At 45.1% G+C, this 20,559-nt stretch overlaps 1 protein-coding gene across 1 annotated transcript in view; it reads left to right on the plus strand.

Annotated features, from left to right (window-relative positions):
• VWF (von Willebrand factor) overlaps positions 1 to 20,559 on the plus strand; it is a 227,928-nt gene that overhangs the window by 133,950 nt on the left and 73,419 nt on the right. Inside the window, exons 21-30 of the mRNA XM_006891361.1 lie at positions 2,671 to 2,817; positions 7,300 to 7,440; positions 7,642 to 7,755; positions 9,521 to 9,677; positions 10,230 to 10,388; positions 11,323 to 11,458; positions 15,330 to 16,702; positions 19,295 to 19,411; positions 19,504 to 19,644; positions 19,924 to 20,067. Coding sequence (XP_006891423.1) covers positions 2,671 to 2,817; positions 7,300 to 7,440; positions 7,642 to 7,755; positions 9,521 to 9,677; positions 10,230 to 10,388; positions 11,323 to 11,458; positions 15,330 to 16,702; positions 19,295 to 19,411; positions 19,504 to 19,644; positions 19,924 to 20,067 — 2,629 coding nt within the window. The remainder of the gene's footprint in view (positions 1 to 2,670; positions 2,818 to 7,299; positions 7,441 to 7,641; positions 7,756 to 9,520; positions 9,678 to 10,229; positions 10,389 to 11,322; positions 11,459 to 15,329; positions 16,703 to 19,294; positions 19,412 to 19,503; positions 19,645 to 19,923; positions 20,068 to 20,559) is intronic.

Raw genomic sequence — 20,559 nt, forward strand, 5'->3', positions numbered from 1 at the left:
GAGTCAGCCACAGTTTGTTATGATCCACACAGTCAAAAACCTTTGCATAGTCAATGAAACACAGATAGACATTCTTCTGGTATTCCCTGCTTTCAGCTAAGATCCATCTAGCTTCAGCTACAATACCAACAATCTGTGTTGTGCAGATGACACAACCCTGCTTGCTGAACCTGAGGAGGACCTGAAGTACTTGCTGCAGAGGGTCAAGGACTGCAGCCTACCATATGGATTGAGGCTCATTGTCAAGAAGACAAAGGTTCTCACCACTGGACCACTTGACAGCATCAGGATGGATGGTGAAGAGATTGAGATTGTTCACAGCTTTAGTTTGCTTGGCTCCACAGTCAACACTCTTGGCACCAGTAGTCAGGAAATTAAAAGGTGCATTGCATGGGAAAGTCAGCTGTTAGGGACCTCTCGAAAGTACTGAAGAGCAATGGTATCTCTTTGGAGACTAAGGTGCGTCTGATACAGGCCATGATTATGCATCAGAGAGTTGGACAATGACCAGGAAGAATAGAAGGAGAATCGGTGCCCTTGAGCTGTGGTGCTGGAGAAGAGTATTGAGAGTACCATGGACTGCTAGGAAAACAAACTGATTCATCCTGGAAAGGGTTAAACCGGGTGGCTCCTTGGAGGCAAGGATTCTGAGGCTCCGTCTAACATACTTTGGACATGTTGTGAGGAGAGATCGGTCCTTGGAGAAGGACATCATGCTTGGGAGGGACAGCGCAGGAGAGGAAGGCCCCCTAGGAGGTGGATTGATTCAGTGACTGGTATAATCGGGATGGGAGTGTTGGAGACAGTGCGATTGGCACAGGACAGAGCAGAGTTTAGGGCTGTTGTACATAGTCGCTATGAGTCACAAGTGACTCGACGGCACATAACAACGTGTAAGGGAGCTCCAGTTGTGCATAAGGGAGTTCTCGTCTCTCTCTCCTTTCTTCTCTCCCCTCCCCTCTGTCTGTCCTGTCTTCTCTCTCTCTCTCTCTCTCTCTCTCTCTCTCTCTCTCTCTCTCTCTCTCTCTCTCTCAGCTCTGCCAATGTAGTCTGTAGTGAGTTGTGATGCTAATCTGAAGGCAGCACATCATCTCAGGCAGTTTGAATCCACTAGCTACTACAGGGGAGAGAGATGGGGAGTTTTCTCCATTGCACTTTATGGCCTCAGAACCCTGATAGAGGAATTTTATGAGTTAGAACCAACTAGACTGCAGTTAGTTTGTATGTGTGTGTATATATATATATATACATATGTTATTAAATATACTCTCCCATAAGGCTAGCATGTGCACACACACTTATACACACCCCAAATTCTGATGGCATAGTCTGTAGGGATTTGTGCTATAACCTGGAAGTCTGTGCCTCTTTGGTGGTTCAAGTCCTCCTCCAGTGGCTTTATGGAAGAAACATGGACAATTTCCTCCCATGCAATAGAAATATTTCCAGAGTATTAGATGGGGTTGGATGGAGAGGGTTTGGCTTATGTGAATCCAGAAATAGAGCCGTATTCTTCACTCTGTTCTGTTTTGGCTCTGATCCTTGATTAGGGGGCGTGGAAGGTGGGAAGACATAGGATAGGTTTAAGTGTAGTGCCTATTCTTATAAAAGGATGCATTTTTCTATTCCATTGACTAGAAGTTCTTAAAATTAGTCATATTAAAAACCCATTTATGAGACCACTTGCATTTAAAGATCAAGTGTCAGTGAAAGTACTTTTTGTGAGGTGATAGACAATCTTCTTTTGGTTTTTGGTTGTAGTTTTAATCTTATAATTAGATTTGACAGCCACTTCTGTAATTGCCCCTTGTTGTTGCTATCTGGTGTTGTGGAGTGAGCCCTGACTGAAAGCAACCTTTACGTGTAAGAAAACAAACCCCACCTGATTGTGTGTCATTGCAGACTCTGCTGTGCTCAGTCCAGTGGTGTGGTCTCTGTGTTGGTCCATCTCATTCAGGGTCTTCCTCTTCTCTCGCTAATTTTCTACTTTTCCAAGCCCCTAATGACATGCTCAAAGTATACAACACAAAGCCTCACCATCTGTGCTTTTAAGGAGCATTCTAGCTTCATTTCTTCCAAGACAGATTTGTTTGGGTGGGTTTCTTTTTTTCTTTAGAAGCCCATGGTATATTCAATATTATTCACCAGCATCATAATTCAAAGACATCAATTCTTTGGTCTTTTCCCTTCATTGTACACCTTCCATATGAATGTGAAGCAATTGAAAATACCATGACTTGGGTCAGCCTTTAGAGTGATGTCTTTATTCATTAGCGCTTTAAAGAAGTCATAGCCACAGATCTGACCAATGGCAAGAACTCTGATTTCTTGACCACTGCTTCCATGGCTGTTGTTTCTGGATCTTATAAAGTGAAATCCTTGACAACTTCAAATTTTTCTCCACTTGTCACGGTCCTTTTGTGAAGATTTTTGTTTTCTTGATGTTGAAATACAAACCTAACCATATGCTAATGTCTTTGAATTCCATCAATAAAAACTTATTCAATTAATTCTCAGAGTGTACAGGTGAGATGGACACAGGGATGTCCCTGGCTCTGGCAGGGTAAGCTCTGACTTGGTGGGGCAGATGCCAAGCTTGACTCTGGAGGGAAGTAGAAACAGGTAGGCCGGGTGCCATGTTCTCTGTTTTCATGTCTTGCCTTCCTTCAGGTGAATGTGAAGACACCTATGAAGGATGAGACTCATTTTGAAGTGTTGGAATCCGGCCGATATGTCATTCTGCTCCTGAGTAAAGCGCTCTCTGTGGTCTGGGACCACCACCTGGCCATTTCAGTGGTCCTGAAGCAGACATACCAGGTTAGTGACCTTTCTTCCCTTCCTCTTCAGCTTGTCCATGATGTGGACCTTCTCTAGCCTCTTGAGTCAGTGCCCGCCACCCTTCCCCCTCACGAGTCTAAAAGTGATGGCTATCTAGTCGAGTCCCTTTGATGTAAGGTTCAGGGTTAGTTGTGGCTGGCCCACTCTGAAAGTAACCTACTAGCTCACTCTGAGTGTGCTTGCTTGTGGGAAGGTGTGAGAGCTGCCTTATGCACAAACAAATCATCATTGTTTCGCCAAGTAATGAAGAAAGAAGTAAACTAGTAGGAAATACCCTCTGATCACTCAAAACATAGCATAAACATTAAAGAGTACTCTTAACAGAGGACGTTAACTTACTTTTGAATAATGGGTCTATTGATTTTGAGAGCTATTTGTAGCACTGCTGATAACCTACTTTGAGAAAGCTCACAATATTTTCCCAAAGTATGACAGTTTGTTGGAACTTCTACTTTTTCACTAATTGGCGCATGTGTGACAAACATCTCTGTCTGTTATTGTGGCTGATTTAGGCCTTGCAAGAATGACCTTTTCAGCAACTAGTAGCACCAGGCATTTTCAGCTTGTGCACACAGTGAGGAGTGTATCATCCCTCCTTCTTCACTGGGCAGCCCTTCCTGAAAAACACTACCATTCAGTCATTTAACAAAGAATTATTAAATTCCCTGGGTGATGCAAAGGGTTAACACACGGAGCTGCTAACAGAAAGACTGAAGGTTCAAGTCCACGCATTGGCACTTCAAAAGAAAGGTCTGGTGATCCACTTCTGAGAGATTAGCCCTTAGAAACAAGGGAGCACTGTTCTATTCTGGCACACGTAGTGAGTCAGAATAACTCAGCGGCAACTATTCTTTATTTGGTGCCACAGTCCTAGGCACTGTGGAAAGAGCAGAGGGGAAACCAGATTTTTTTACAAGGTCTATATTAGTTTTCTATTGTTGCTGTAATAAATCACCACACAACGTGATTTAAAATAACATCAGTTTACTGTCTTTTAGTTCTGGAGGATGTTGTTGTTGTTGTTATGTGCGGCTGAGTCTCTTGTGACTCATAGCAACCCTATGTACAAAGCCCTAAATCCTGCTCTGTCCTGTGCCAATCTCATAGTCTCAGACACACCCACCCTGATTACTGCAGACACTGAATCAATCCCCCTCATAGAGGGTCTTCCCTTCCTGTGCTGTCCCTCTACCCTCCCAAACATGACGTCCTTCTCCAAGGACCAGTCCCTCCTTGCAACGTGGCCAAAGTATGTCAGATGAAGCTTCAGAATCTTTGCCTCCAAGGAGCAGCTGGTTTAACAAGGAATTATCAAATTCCTGATATGTATCAGAAAGTCCCTGGGTTATTCAAAGTGTTAACCCTCTCCAAGAGGAACCTGTTCTCTTAGCAGTGCAAGGTACACTTTATACTCTTCTCCAGCACCACAGCTCAATGGCATCAATTCTCCCTCTCTCCTCCCTAGTCATTGTCTAGCTCTCTGACACATAGCAAGTGATTGCAAAGACCATGGCCTGTATCAGGCATACCTTAGTTCCAGGGATAGAAGGCTAAAATTAGACTGCATTCATTTTGGAGAATCTTTCTTGCAGCTTCTAGCTTTGACAGGCTGCCTGTATCGCTTGGCTAGTACCTAATCTTCCATCTTTAATACCAACATCCTAGGGTCTATTCTCTCTCTGACCTCCTGCTTTCTTCTTATGAGGACACTTTAAATTTATAAGAGTCACCTGTGTAACCTAAGGACCCTTAACTTATGCATATTTGCAAAGTCCTTTTTGACATGTGTCTTAATATCCAGTGCTGCTGTAACAGAAATACCTCAAATAGATGACTTTAACAAACAGACATTTGTTCTCTGACAATTCAGGAGGCTGGATGTCTGGATCCAGGCTTCTGGCTCTAGGGGAAAACCTTCTCTCTTTATTGATTCTAAAGGAAAGTCTGTGAAAGAGTACAGGCAGTTTGGGGAAGGCCACATCTGACCTCCACTAACTACAAGAGGAAGAACTGTCCCCATCCACAATATGCACAGCACGCAGCCGATTTCCATGAGGTCAGACATGCCCTCATGCTTCTATAACTTGTTTTACCAATTCCAACATCAGTCACTCTCCCCAGGACTCTCACTGCCCTAATAGTCATCTGCAATCCTCTGCAATGGCCACATAGACTTCACAGAACCATATTCAAGTTATAACATTTATTAGGGAAGTTAACAGTTTACAATTCAGGTTAGACACAGGATGTAATTCTTCAGTCAGGACAGTTTCTCAAGCATGCTTGCAGGCCCTTTGAACTTCAATCTCAAGACCTAGGTCAGTGTTACCAAGTTCGCTCAGTCCTGCTATGGAGCTCCCCCTGCTGTCCTCCAACGAGTGCGGGTAAAGGTCCATGGCTCTGGTTTCATGGAACAGCTATTCCAGGTTAGTTCTATCTCTTTTTGATTCCTGGTTTTCTACTGAGGCTGCAGCTATTCTTGTGTAGTCCCTGTCTCACTGGCACAAGACTATCTGATTCCAAAGAATACACACTGCATTATTTACTTCTTCTTTCTTGCTAACAGAGAAAGTTCCCATTTCTGCTGCTGAATCCTGCTCAGTTTAAACCTGGAGGGATGGTAAACTGACCAATCCCCTCATGGACTGCACATCCTATTTACATGCTCCTGCCTTGCAGATAGGTCTAGGCATCCCATTTTTTTAAATTTTATCTTATTATTTTTGTGTGAGTGTACCATCAAATCAGATCTGACTGGTACAGGAGGAGATTGTCCCTCCTTCCCCAGCAGAGCATCTGGTGGATTCGAACCATACACTTCTGGGATTGTAGTTGCAGATCCTTGCCACTAGGCCACCAGAGCTCCCCTAAGGCATGCCATTTTGAACAATAAACCCACTATACCACAAGTTCATTGTAGTTTTTGAGCTTCTGCCCTTTTCAATCACATAGTGTGGCATCTTCTTATCTCTGCTTGCTTCTTAATCTGTTCCTTTTTATGTATCAGAAGAGATTGAAGACAAATCCTCTAATAATATGGTCTCATTAATGTAACAAGAGAAATTCCTGAGAAAATTGGATTAAGACCATAGGTACAGGTTACATTTTACAGCAGGTTTTTTTTTTTTTTTAATTCAAACTGTAACATCATGTTATCTTACATGTTCATAGATCCTGGGGATTAGGATGCAAACATCTTGGGGGGTCATTATCCTGCATACTGCAAGCTTTGTGGAGATCCTATTTTGTCAGGGATATTATTTTGAATAGGCTAATCTGATGAGAAATGTCTAAAGAGATGATGTATGAACAGTGTCTTCAAGGAGGGAAGGGAAAGAGATGTGTCAATATCTGGGGAAAATACATGTACTGAATGATACAATGACACATACCAAGACCCAAAGGTGGGAAGATATTGAACGAACAGGGAGACCAGCACTTGTGACTGGGCACTTGGGGTGAATGGTAAGAAATTAGGGCAGGGCCCATGCAACAGGGCATGGAGGCTGATAGGCAACAAAAAGATCTTTGATCTTTTGTTCAACTGTGAAAAGATTCTTGCTGCACTTTTCCCAATAATTTACACCCATTATTCGAAACCAAATTCTATTCACTGGTGTTAAGTAGGAAAAGTCACATATCTCTGCCCCAAGGCCGGGTTCTAAGATGCTGTGAGAAAAGGACATGTTCTTTTCCAAACCAAACAACTTCAGTTCTTTCTGTCGTTTTGATTTTGTGGCTTTCATTTAGTTGGCACCTCTGGTGGCCTACTGGGTAAGGAGCTGCACTGCCAACTCAGATGATGCAATTCCACGTGCTGCTCTTCTGGGAAGATGGACAGTCTCCTGTGTGATTTATAACCTCTCATCGCCACTGGAGGGTCAGCTATGAGTCGGTTCTGACTCAACAGCAAGGAGCTCTTGTGTTCTGTTTGTTTCTTCAGTAATTACTTACTCAGGGTGTGTTGCCTATTGCACAGAATGATGGGTGAATATGGAGTTCAATAAGGTATCACGTCTTCCTGGCTGGCATTTATTATAGAGCAGCCAGACTGCAGCTCTCCAGGGAAGGTGGCTCCTTGCCCGTGGGAAGGTTGGGCTGTAATAGCTCTTTCTTGGATCTCTGTACACTTACTAATACCATGTTAAACTAGCATCTCTCTCTCCTCATACTCTTATTGGGGAAGGTGACTGTTCAAGCTGGGGGCACCAGGGTCAAGTTGCCCTCCTTGTGAATCTCCTTAGTTTCTTTAACCACAGAGTGGTGCAGTGAGGAAGGCCTTGATCACAGCTAGTCTCTGCTGATCACCCTCGCTCCCACTCACTGTCTCCATCCTACCCTGAATCAGCCCCCTCTTCATCAGACAACCCCTGCCCCCTTTGCTGCTGGATCTTCCTCCCTCTCTTTCATACATTATGCCTCCGAGGTTTACAATATCTATCCCCTTGGCCTTCCGTCTAGGAGCGGGTGTGTGGCCTGTGTGGGGATTTTGATGGCATCCAGAACAATGACTTCACCAGCAGCAACCTCCAAGTGGAAGAAGACCCCGTGGACTTTGGGAATTCCTGGAAAGTGAACACACAGTGTGCTGACACCAAGAAGGTACGTCTGGGTCTGGCTGGACCGAGGCTGAGAGACCTTCTTCCTGAATGTATCTAGCTGTTCTCCCTGGGGCTGGGGAAGGTGTGGGGGTATGAACAGTGATGGTGGTGAGGCAAGAGGACCTCTAGGTCCCTGGGAGCCGAGCGCACCACTCACTGGCTGACTGTTGGCTGCTCTGCGTGCCCTGCTTTGTCCCCCCAGGTGCCACTGGACTCCTCTCCCTCCACCTGCCGCAACAACATCGTGAAGCAGACGATGGTGGACTCCTCCTGCCGGATCCTGACTAGTAACGTTTTCCAGGACTGCAACAAGCTGGTGAGGACCTTGAGAGTAACCAGAGGTAGCATGGTGTTAAGGGCACTCAGAGAGAGAGTTTCTAGGAGAGAAATCTTCTCATTTACATGCACCTTTTTAAGGAACCCAAGAGGTACAATACTTTAGTGCTTGGCTGCTAACCAGGAAAGTGATGGGTTAAACAAACCGTGTTTCTATAGGATAACAACTCAGTGAGCTGCTCCTGTAAATACTATGGCCAATAAGACCCTCTAGGACAGTTCTGCCCTGCCACCTCAGGGTCACTAACACTGGAAATGACCGCCACACTGCCCAGGAAAACTCTTTAGCTCCTTTATTGATGTAGGCTTGAAAAACAAAAAGGAAAATGGACAGTTTCTGTGGAGAGCAATGTTTGATAAATAATTTTACACAATGTATAGCTTGTCTAGACATCTGCAAACACTTCTCTGTACCATCAGTCTTGGGATTTGTCCTTTATTAAATTATGTTGCCTTAGATTCAGTCAGGGAATTCCTTTCCCCATCACCCCTCGGTTTCTAGACTTAAGTATTTCCTCTCACAGAACTTAACCATTATACACAGAAACTCATTTACCTCCAGTTTTCCTTCATGACTCCTGTTTTTGTGTTTTTCTCTCAAATGATGGTAAGGGATTCCTAGACCAAAATTGAAGGCAGTTCTCTCTTTATGTGTCTATGTATCTCTCTTTCTTTACGTGTCCGCATACGTGTGGTGCCTATGGGTTTATCCTGTGTCTGTGTGCAGACATATGCACAGCCATGTACGTACACGCACTGCTGTATAGCATGACCATGTTGAATACATGTGACTGGTCGAATACATTATCCAGCCAATGATTTTTACTCCTTGAGAGCTCCAAGGAATACCTGTGATTCTGACTTGGTGGAACCTCTGAACATCGAAACTGGAAGAGGGAAGACAGTGAGAGAAGCTAGGAGAAATAGGACTGTTGGAACCTCATGAAGCAGTGACTCTACTTAATTAGTTTCTGACAGAACTTCCCTGAAAAGGCTGGTGTGCAATAGTGGAATGCTTTGGGGGCCAGGGAAGGAGAAGAGTATGTATTATAATTGTACACAGACAGCAGGTGGACTCCAAGTAGATTTGGTGCCAGGGTCCAAGCGCTCCCAGTTCTCCGCTGTGGTCTTGCATACTGACCCACAGCGCCTTGGTGAACCAGCCTCAGTGCATCTTACCGTGTTCTCTCATTCCGCGAACTGCACTGAGGCAAGGAAGGAGCGTGACCAGCATGTGTGTGGTTTTGTGTTTGTGTAAAAATACTTAAATACTGATGAGGTTGAGAGTGACATAAGAGGAGGGACAGATAACCGGTGGACACAGAGGGGTGTAAAGTGTATTCCTTTGATCAATATCTAGGTACGTCATATTCTACGAAAGTTAGTAAAACCTTATTATCTCTAGTTTCTCTTACTGGAATCCACACTGTTGGAGTTAGAAACCATCAAATACAGCTCATAGTTACCAGGTGAACAACAGATATGAGCCTTGGCCTATCCTGCACCATCTTCATGATCTCAGTCATGCCCAAGCCTGTTATTGTGGTCCCTGTGTCAATCCAGATTAGGATTTGGGAGTCCTACCTTTTCTTTATTCCCTTATTAGCATCATGATCTACATCTCTTCTCCTATCCAGTAGCCCCCTTTCGCTTGCTCTAATGGCCAGGACATTCTCACCCAGACCAAGAGGCAGAGTTCCTAAGTCCTGGCCCCAGGCCTCACCCCCGAGTGGCTTTCTTTTCAGGTGAACCCTGAGCCATACCTGGATGCCTGCATTTATGACGCCTGCTCTTGTGAGTCCATCGGTAACTGTGCCTGCTTCTGTGACACCGTTGCTGCCTATGCCCATGCATGTGCCCAGCATGGCAAACCGGTGACCTGGAGGACAGCCATGTTGTGCCGTGAGTCCTGTGTCTCTCATGACCTTCAGACATCCCCACTCATTGCCCCATGTATTAGAATGAAAGATTTGTAGTTCGCAGGAGGACACTATCATGGGAGAGAAGTTAAGGCTTAGAATGGGGATGATGGTCAAGGACTGAAGAGAACTTAAGGAGATTGGTGTATGTAGTGAGCTGGTACTAGGGAAGAGGAGAGTCAGGGAATCCAGACATTAATATGTGGAAACTTCAGAGAAATTCTGGAACTATTAAGACAAGGAAGTCAATGTGCATCTTATTAATCACTATCTTATTTGTCAAAATGATCGGCTCATGAATTTAAAGCCTTCCTTCCTCAGTTGCAAGCAGCTCATCTTTTTTTATATGCCTATGGAAAGCCACCTCAGGGCCTCTTGACTCTGGTTTAAGTACTTTAGAAATCTAGAAGTGACCCTCACTGCTATCATTGTCACACCTCCTGTTCTGGGCCTTCTGTGCAGTCCTGGCTTCCTGCCTTATACAAGGACGCCCTGATGTGTGAATGGTCGTGGCCTATTTCTTCTGTCTCAACAGCCCAAACCTGCGAGGAGAGGAACCAGCGGGAAAATGGCTATGAATGCGAATGGCGCTATAACAGCTGTGCACCTGCCTGCCCCGTCACCTGTCAGCACCCCGAGCCTCTCGCATGCCCTGTGCAGTGTGTGGAGGGCTGCCACGCACAGTGCCCCCCAGGTAAGACCTCAGCAAGGCTGGTGGAGGGCTCAGCTCCTGGGGGAGGCTCAGGAAGGAGGGAGGAAGCACATTCTCAGGAAAGACGCTTCCCTGTCCTGCCTCTTCTCAACCCCGGCCTGGCGGTGTCCTAGCTCTGACCCTATAGCCATAGGTTCTGTGTCAGTAGACCTTTTCATCAGAGCCACGGTGGTTATGATTTTGTCAAGTTGCACTCCTATAAATTGCTTTTGTATGATCCTTTATGGGTTTGGTGTCCCAGGCTGAGATAATAATTAAGTGATCAGCTACTAATGGAGCAGTTAGAAGCCATCCAAGATCACCTTGGAGGCCAGGCCTGGTGATCTGCTTCTGAAACACTTGCCACTGGAAACCCTATGGAACAATTTTGCCCTGACACACATAGGGCTGCTGTGAGTCAAAACTCAATATCAATTGCTTATTTACGACTGGAGTTGCCTTCTAGAGCAGCACATTCTGATAGAACTTTTTTGCAATGATGGAAATACTCTATTGACATATGACTCATGTAACTGAGGAAGTGAATTTTCAATCTTATTTTGTTTTACTTTGTTTAAATATAAATAGCCACTTAAAACCCATGGCTGTCATATTACACAGCGATGATCAGGACCTATTGAAGATACTCCTCTGTACTGTGGAAGGACCCTTGAGAAAAGAGTTCACTTATCCTAAGCTTTGAGGGGGTCAGGTGGGAAAGGAGTACATTCTTACCAATTCTACAGAGGGATAAATGCAGGTACAAAGAAAAATTTTTTAAAAATGTTGTACTTAGGTGCTGAAATGACTGTTGCTGGAGACAGGAGTAAACCCCTGCCCGGCATGGAACAGAACAGGCCCCTTTAGTTAAAGATGGGTCCTCCCGTGAGCAGAGGTAGAGGTTTTGTCTCCTGAGGAGAATTTTTTTTTTGTTCAGGGAAGATTCTGGATGAGTTTCTACAGACCTGCATCAACCTTGAAGAATGCCCCATGTGTGAGGTGGCCGGCCGGCGCTTACCCACAGGAAAGAGAGTCACCTTGAACACCAGTGACCCTCAGCACTGCCAGATCTGGTAAAACAGAGGTTTGAAGTGATGGGTCTGTGGGACTTGCTCCAAGACTTATGTCTTGGATACAACTAGCTAATGAATTAAGATATTGAGTTATTCCTTTAGTTTGTAGAATTTGCTTATTTTTTCCTTGAAGATAGGCTAGATCTATTACCTCTCTGAAATATTTTCAAAAGGCGTTTACACTTTTCTTGCTGAAGGCAAGCCATGATTTCTTGTTGTCTCCTAAAGTTATGCCTAGTTCAAGGACAGGCTTGTATGCAAGTCATGCAAGTCACATTTCTTTTTTTAATACAATTTTAAAATTTTAATTGTTATTTTAATGAAAGTTTATAGTAAAGTTAGATTTTCATTCTTTCATTGTTTCACATTTTATCCCCTCCCTCCCTACATCCCTCCCCCCCAGTTCACTCCTCCCCTCCCCCCTACTGGAGAGAGATGTGGAGTAGAAAGCAAGGTGGCATCCCAATCTCCCAGCATATTAGAGACACCTTGAGGACCATAGCCAAGGTCACTGACGTGACTTTCACAATTGGGAAGAAAACACCCATGCCCGTGACTCTCAGCTGTCCCTGGAGAGGCTGGCCCCTGGGAAACTGGCCTCTAAGGGAGCAAGCAGTACTTCTTAGGATGAGCTCTGAGTGTTCCAAGTTTCTACACTTGAAGAGGGAACATTTATTAAAATGCCGATACATTCAACACCATTCCCTGACACTGATCAAACCTTATGGGAACGTAAACTTGAGAACTCAAGTTCTTTGGGGAGAGGTCTATGGCCACAGCTGCCAGAGTCAGATCTGTTGCCGCCATCTGTACAAACAAGAGCAAACCCTGCCTGGGGGGAGTGTTCTAGAAAATACAGGAAACTAGAAAGTATGTCACTCACGCACTGTGAAGCGAGGATTAAAGCAATAAATTGTGTGGGCCGTAAGGAAGTAGGAATTAACTTTACAGTCAGATCCTGCTTGTCCTCCCAGCTTGTGGAGAAAAGCAGGCTGTAAAGGATGGAGTGAGTCCAATGCTCTCCTGTGGGTTCTGAGCCACAGGGCATGAGAGCTTTAAGCCTTCTCTTCACCTTCCTTCACTGACACATGGGATGGAGCAGCTATCATGGTACACACCAAGACTTCAAACAAAGGTGTGGATGGTGGCATTGGAGCATGTTGGAGTCAAGCCACAGGGCAGTGCTTCCCAGGGCTCCTTCCCAGGTACCGCTGCCTTTTCTGCATTTCTGGGAAGTCTGCTTAAGACAAGGAGGCCTCAGAGGCCAAGGGAGAAAGTCTAGCCTGTGTGGATCACCACTTCAGAGTAGATTTGCGGTGACCAGTCATAGGCATCCCTGTGTATGATTACCTACTGAAAACTTGGATGTTCACATCTACCCAGAAATAGCTTGGAAAACAGGATTAGAGATTTGCTTCTAAAAAAAACGCATGACCTTGAAAACTCCCGTAGTTGACAGTTTAACTCTATAAAGGATGGTGCACCAGAATTGACTTGACGGCAGTCGCTTTGGTTTTTGGTGGTCTGTAACACCCTGCCACTTTTCAGGATGATGGTGAAGAAGGCTGGTGTGACCAGAAGAGGCTGGGAAGTTGGCCTGGTAGTGTAGGAATTTTTGTGTGTGGGAACTCCTCTGCCACAGATTTTTGACACATCTTTGAAGCTGGGCACCAGGCTTAGCCAATACCTGGAAGATAATAAATGCTCCATAGATGATATTCTTTGAGAAAATGAATAAATGAACCATACTCTTTTCTGATATCTAACACCTGAAGAACCATGTAGACCACTCCCAAGCTTTATCCTATTAAATAAAGCTGGGATTTTGAATCTGTATACATTTTTCTAAAACTGCTTTACTCTTTGTTTTTCCTTTCTTCTTTAAGACCCAACATATTAAACATGGTTCAGAAGTCACATTGGTAAACTTATGTGATAATATTATAAAGCAATTACTTTTTTTTAAATTCTTATACTGGTTTTCATACAAAGTTCATAAAGTTCAAGTTTCCTCAAACAGCTGAACATAGAATTGCACTGCTTGGAATATACCCTGAGAAAATGAGGACTGAGGCACAAACAGAGACTTGCACACCAATGTTCATAGCTGCATTATTCACCATCGCAAGAACATGGAAATAGTCTAAATGCCCAACCACAATGAAATGGATTGAGATATAAAGCAGTTACTGTCAATAGAACTTTTGCATGTAATGGTTAGTGTCAACTTTGAGAGCAAAATTTATCCTTAGTAATACTTGCAGTAAGGTTTGGATTATGATTAAATGCCTATATTGAATTCCTAGAGCCTTGGGTTGGAAAAAAAATGTTGGCTATGTGCATGGCCTAGAAACAAGAATCTTTTACAAAACCAAGCAAAGATTGAAGCTTAGGTTTCTAGAGTTAGCGATTGTTGTTGTTGTTATTTCTGTCGAGTTGCCTATGACTCATAGTGGCCCTATGTACAGCAGCTCTGAATCCTGTGCTATCCTGATCCAGTGTTACTGACTCAGACATACCTACCCCCATTGCTCTAGTTACTGCATCAATCCATTTCATACGGGGTCTTCCTCTCCTGTGCTGTCCCTCCACCCTTCTGAGCATGATATCCTTTTCCAAGGACTGGCCCCTCCAGGCCATGTGCCCAAAGTATGTGAGATGGAGCTTAAAAATCTAGCCTCCAAGGAGAAATTTTATTTCACCCTCTCAAAGACAGACCTATTTGTTTTCTTGGCAGTCCGTGGTATATATGTTCAAAAGTCTTCTCCAGAACCACAACTCAAAGGCATCAATTCTTCTTCTGTCATCATTAGTCATTGTCCAGATCTTTGATGCATAGCAAGTAATTGTGAAGATCATGGCCAGGATCAGGTGCACCTTAGTCTCTAGACTGGCATCTTTGATTCTCAGTACTCTGGAGAGGTCCCTGACAGCAGATTTTCCTACTGCAATTTATCTTATGATTTCCTGACTGCTGTTGCCAAGAATCAGAGGAGGTGGTGCTATTTGGAGACATGCTAAAAATGATGTCTTTTCTTTGCAAAAGACAAAAGACTGTGGAATCCATTCCTAGGACCTGGACCAGCAGGGACATGGAGTAGTGTGATAATCTTTGCAAACTTTCATCGTCTTGAATGGCTGGAGTGTCAAGAAGATGAGAGAGGAGGATAAAGAGGGAGTTAGGGACAAGGAGTTAGAAGGTCTGTATGTCTGGAAGGTCCAGAGTAGACTGGACCTGTAGGTACAAAGGGAAAGTCTTTAGCCAGCAGTGAGGACCCCTCTAAAGACTACATGATGTCTCTCCTGGGTAGAGAATGTTCTGTGGGAACTCATATTCAGGTGGATCAGACAGGTAGTTCTATGCACAGTGGTTCTTGTCTAGGGGTCCTCTAGAGAAATGAAACCATTGAGCTAGATAGACAGACAGACACACATACACACAGATTCATCTACCTCAAGGAATTGACTCATGTGATTGTAGGCAAGACTATGTCCAAAATCTGTGGGTCAGGAGATAGCCTGGATATTTCTGTAAACTTGTATCCCAAGATCTGCAGGTCAGATGACAAGGAGTGTAAAGTTCTATGAAAATACCTATTTGTAGTCTGAAGGAACATTGTCCTCCAGGAAAATTCTTTTCAACTGATTGATTACATCATATTAAATTACATTATGGGAGGTAATTGCATTATCATTCACAGTGGATTAAATTCTCAAACAGCAACAATAATACTAGTGTTTGACCAAACACCTGGGAACCATAGCCTGGGCGAGTTGATACATACTATTATTAGCCACAACAGTTCTCAGTAGCCCTGAGATGTGCCCATACATCCTCCCTGAACAACTTTGTTTCTCTCCTGTATTGCAGTCGCTGTGATGGTGTTAACTTGACCTGTGAAGCCTGCAAGGTGCCAGAAGACTTTGTGCTGCCTGCCTCAGTAGCCCCGGTCATCCCCACCACGCCATATGTGGAGGACATTCCAGAGGTGCCGCTGCATGACTTCTACTGCAGCAAGCTGCTGGACCTGGCCTTCCTGCTGGACGGCTCCTCCAAGCTGTCAGAGGCTGAGTTTGAGGTGCTGAAAGCCTTTGTGGTAAGCATGATGGAGCGACTGCACATCTCTCAGAAGCGGATCCGCGTGGCCTTAATAGAATACCATGATGGCTCGCACTCCTACATCGAGCTCAAGGACCGGAAGCGGCCATCGGACCTGCGGCGCATCGCTGGCCAGGTGAGGTACGTGGGCAGCAATGTGGCTTCCACCAGTGAAGTTTTGAAGTATACGCTGTTCCAAGTGTTTGGCAAGGCAGACCGCCCAGAGGCCTCCCGCATTGCCCTGCTCCTGACGGCCAGCCAGGAGCCCCCACGGATGGCCCGGAACTTGGTCCGCTATGTGCAGGGCCTGAAGAAGAAGAAGGTCATCGTGATCCCTGTGGGCATCGGGCCTCATGCCAACCTCAGGCAGATCCACCTCATTGAGAAGCAAGCCCCTGAGAACAAGGCCTTTGTGCTCAGCAGTGTGGACGAGCTGGAACAGAGGAGGGACGAGATCATTAGTTATCTCTGTGACCTGGCTCCAGAGCCACCTCCCCCAACTCAACCCCCCCAAGTGGCACAAGTCACTGTGCGTCCGCAGGGAACTATGCTGCCGGAGCCCACACAGCGCTCCATGGTGCTGGATGTGGCGTTTGTTCTGGAAGGATCAGATACGTTTGGAGAAGCCAACTTCAACTGGAGCCGGCAGTTGTTGGAGGAGGTGATCCAGCAGATGGACGTGGGCCAGGACAGCATCCACGTCACGGTGCTGCAGTACTCAAACGTGGTCAGGGTGGAGTACACCTTCAGCGAGGCACAGTCTAAGGATGCTGTTCTGCAGCACGTGCGGGAAATCCAGTATCTGGGTGGCAACAAGACCAACACAGGACTGGCCCTACAGTACATCTCTGATCATAGCTTCTCTCCTAGCCAGGGGGACCGTGAGCAGGCCCCTAACCTGGTCTACATGGTCACAGCAAACCCTGCCTCTGATGAGATCAAGAGGCTGCCTGGAGACATACAGTTAGTGCCCATCGGAGTGGGCCCTCACGCCAATGTGCAGGAGCTGGAGAGGATCAGCTGGCCCAATGCCCCCATTCTCATCCAGGACTTTGAGAATCTCCCCCGTGAGGCTCCAGACCTGATATTGCAGAGTTGCTGCTCTGGGGAGGGCCTGAAGATCCCTACTCTCTCCCCAGCCCGAGGTAATGAGGTGCCTGTGTGTCTGGGTGGGAGGGGTACAGAAGGTCTACCATGGTGCTGTATCATCCATACCAAAATGGGATTCTTGAGCTTTACCTCTGGCTTCCTGACTGTTTGCCCCTTGATCTAATTGCTGCCTATGCTCCTTACTTCTGGGCAGAGAGGTAGATTTCTGAGACTTTTTGGAGCCTTCCCCCCGCCCCTTACTGTGTGTGTTTTTAAAGTCAAAGGCAAATCGTGCTTACTGTTGGTATTTAAATAAGCATTAAGTCATTCATGTATAAAGTCTAAGTCTTACTTTATCACAGAGTCTCATCCCCACCTAGCCTCATTCCCTGTATTGGTGGTAATCCTGGTTAAATTTAATGACTATTGGCTCCCTTTTGACAACTGATGAAAAGATTCTAAGTAGCCAACATACTGTGGAACAAGGTCCTAGAGATACATCTGTCAAGGAAGATGATAGAATAAGTCCTCAGACTCTGGAGCCAGATTTCCTGAGTTTGAAATCTTGCTTCTACCGCTTAACTAGCTGTGTGAATCGGGACATGTACTTAACCTTTCTGGATATCAGTCTCCTCATCTGTAAAATGGAGCTAAGAACAGTATCTATTTGTAAAACGTTTAGAACAGTGCCTGGTACATGACAGGGCTAAAAGCAAAACCAAAGAAACCACAAAACCCTTACTGTACTCCTTTTAATATTGCCTTTTGAATCAGTGTTGTTGTTGTGTGCCTTCAAGTTGGAATCGATCCATAGCTGATCCTCCAAAGGGTTTTCAGAGGTGGTTAATCACATGGGAGGAGACTGTCCATCTTTCTTCCTCAGAGCAGCTGGTGTATGTGAACTGTGTGCCTTTGGTATTGCAGTACAGTTTTTTACCACTAGGTCATCCGAGTTTCCTCTAAATCAATGTTGTTGTTATGTGCTGTCGAGTCACTTGCAACTCATAGCGACCCTATGTACAATAGCCCTGAAACCTGGTCTATCCTGTGCCAACTTTACTGTCTCTGACACATCTACCCTCATTACCCTAGTTACTAAATCAATCCATCTTATTGTCTGTCTTTCTCTGTCCCTTCACCCTTCCAAGCATGGTGTCCCTCTCCAAGGACTGGTCCCTCCTTGCCACATGCCCAAAGTATGTCAGATGAAGCCTCAGAATTCTTGCCTCCAAGGAGAAGCCAGTTTCACCCTCTGTAGGACAAAGCTGTTTGTTCTTGGTATATTAACACTCTTCTCGAGCACCACAGCTCCAAGGCATCAATTCTCTATCATTTCTAGTCATTTTCCAGCTCTGTGATGCATAGCAAGCAATTGCAAAGACTATGACCTGGATCAGGCGCATCTTAGTCTCAAGACTGACATTGTAGACTTCAGTACTTTGGAGAGGTCCCTGACAGCCATCTTTCCCAGTGCAATTCATCTCTTGATTTCCTGGCTGCTGGTACCAAGAGTGTCAATAATAGTGTCTAATTCATTCCTAATTCTTGCATGTCTTTATTTGGTTTACTTAGGACCACGCCAAAAGAACTAACTTCCTTTTAGTGCATCTTGACCCTTACACTTGTAAGCACCTCTTTTAAAATAAAATCAGAGTAATTTATTTAGATTCTTATTTCTGCTGAGGAGAAGAGACATTGTCTAACCAAATATCATAATAGTGTTTAGATCAGACTGTGTTTCCTTACTTAACTCTATAACCAAGCAGTAAGATGAGCACTTAGCATGTCTCATTAGAAATATTCTTGTATCTAGATGTTGCAAAGGGTAATGCACTCAGCTGCCAACCAGAAGGTTGGTAGTTCAAGTCAACCCAGAAGCATGTTGGAAGAAAGGCTTGGAGATCAGCTGAGAAACTGGGGGGGGAACCTCCAGAAAAACCTCAGTGGAGCACAGTTCTCCTGTAGCACACATGTGGCTACTGTGAGTTAGAATTGACTCAGTGGCAATTAGTGACATAAACCCCCCCCCACACCGCATAGGGAGCTGGTGGCTTAGTGGTAAGGAGTTGTGCTGCCAGTCCCAAAGATAGATGGTTCTAATCCATCAGCTGCTCTGTGAGAGAAGGATGGGCAATCTTCTCCTGTATGATTTACAGCCTCTGGAAACCAACTGCAAAGTTCCAACTCAACAGCACATAACCACCACCACCACCACCACCTACCACATAAGAGGTGAGGATCCATAAGCCTCTCTCCACGGGATACAGTGCTGTTTTGTTTTGTTTGGCTCTCTTCTTGTCTTTCCACTCTATGATTTCACTCAATTTGGGAAGCCTTGTAGTCTCTTGTTACTGAGGGAGCGCGTGACTCTTACTTTCTTTTGTAGGATTTTAAGTAACTCTGAGTGGACTGGAGTCTTCCACATGTCTCCAAACCCGCACCTCCATTTCACTCTTCCATCTTCCCTGGCCCGTGTTTCCATCACACAGGCCTGATTGAGGTTCTTCCCTTCTCGATATAAAATCATATCAAATGGCTTGCTGGTGATGTTCTTGTTGATGTGCGTGTCTTGCTGCTGTGGGGCTGATAGCCGAGTCACCCTTCTCTAGCTGGTGCTTGGCTACTGACCCCTCTGGTTTCCCTTGCAGACTGCAATCAGCCCCTGGATGTGGTTCTTCTGCTGGACGGCTCCATCAATGTCCCAGCTCCTTCCTTTGAAGAAATGAAAAACTTTGCCAAGACTTTCATCTCCAAAGTAAATATTGGTGAGTGATGCTTCTGAAGAGAAGGTTAAGAAGAGGCTCTTTCTGGAGTTTCACTTGATGGAAAAAGTGTGATTCCTCTTCTTTCTTCTCAGGTCCTCATCACACTCACGTGGCAGTGCTCCAGTTCGGAGGCATCATCACCATCGATGTCCCATGGAACGAGGCCCAGGACCGGGCCCATTTACAGAATCTGGTGGACCTCATGCAGCAGGAGCGTGGCTTCGGTCATATTGGTAACATGAGGCCACAGGCTGGTCCTATTTCTTGGCAGAAATGATGGAGTGACCTCAGCTTGTCACTTTGCTCTTGATATCTTTTCTCCACTGTAGAGTAAGGGGCTAATGCTCCTTCACATCTCATAGATATGAATGATCTGTTTCTCTGAATTTCTGAATCGTTTCTCTAACTTTTGAACGACTGAAAGATCCACTATGAAACAGGGTGCCTACTGACCTAGAAACTCCATTTTCACTCTCAGTACTGACTTAGGGTGCTCTGTTTCCCATCACCAGGGTATGCTTTGGACTTTGCTGTGCGCTATGCAACTTCAGAAATCCATGGTGCCCGGCCTGGAGTCTCCAAGGTGGTGGTCATTCTAGTGATGGATGTCTCCGTGGATTCAGTGGATGCAGCTGCCATTGCTGCCAGGTCCAACCGTAAGTGCCCAGTGTACCATCCAGAAACTCTCCTGCAGGGCTAGAGGCTGGGAAGCTGGTGACAGTTGGTTTCTGATAATGCTGCCCTAATAACTCAGTTATTTGGAAACTAAACAGCAATAAATATCTGATTATCCTTTCTTATCTGCATGGTGTAGGTGGCAGCCTGTTTTCTTTCACATTTGTCTCTCATGTTTAGAGGCAGGTCGTACCTCTAAACTTTAATGACAGATATTTTTTAAATTTTGGTCTGGAAGGAAGGGTTATTATAAGAGTATAGTCTGGTGGCTGGTGATACTCTTGATGGTGGTTGGGCAAGGGAAGTTTCCGGGGTTCTTTTTGTGGTGTGTTACTGTTCTTCTTTCCCCCCTCAAATGTGGTGGCCCTTGAGCCTTAGACTAAGGGTAAGAGCAGATTCCTACTTAAAGGTGTGTAATTAAAATCCTGTAGGATTTTAAAATATATTCGTTTTAAATTTTAAATTTATTAATT

The sequence above is a fragment of the Elephantulus edwardii genome, unplaced genomic scaffold, assembly GCF_000299155.1.
Source record: "Elephantulus edwardii isolate Elephantulus edwardi_28Jun2011 unplaced genomic scaffold, EleEdw1.0 scaffold00096, whole genome shotgun sequence".
NCBI classification, from domain to species: Eukaryota; Metazoa; Chordata; class Mammalia; order Macroscelidea; family Macroscelididae; genus Elephantulus; species Elephantulus edwardii.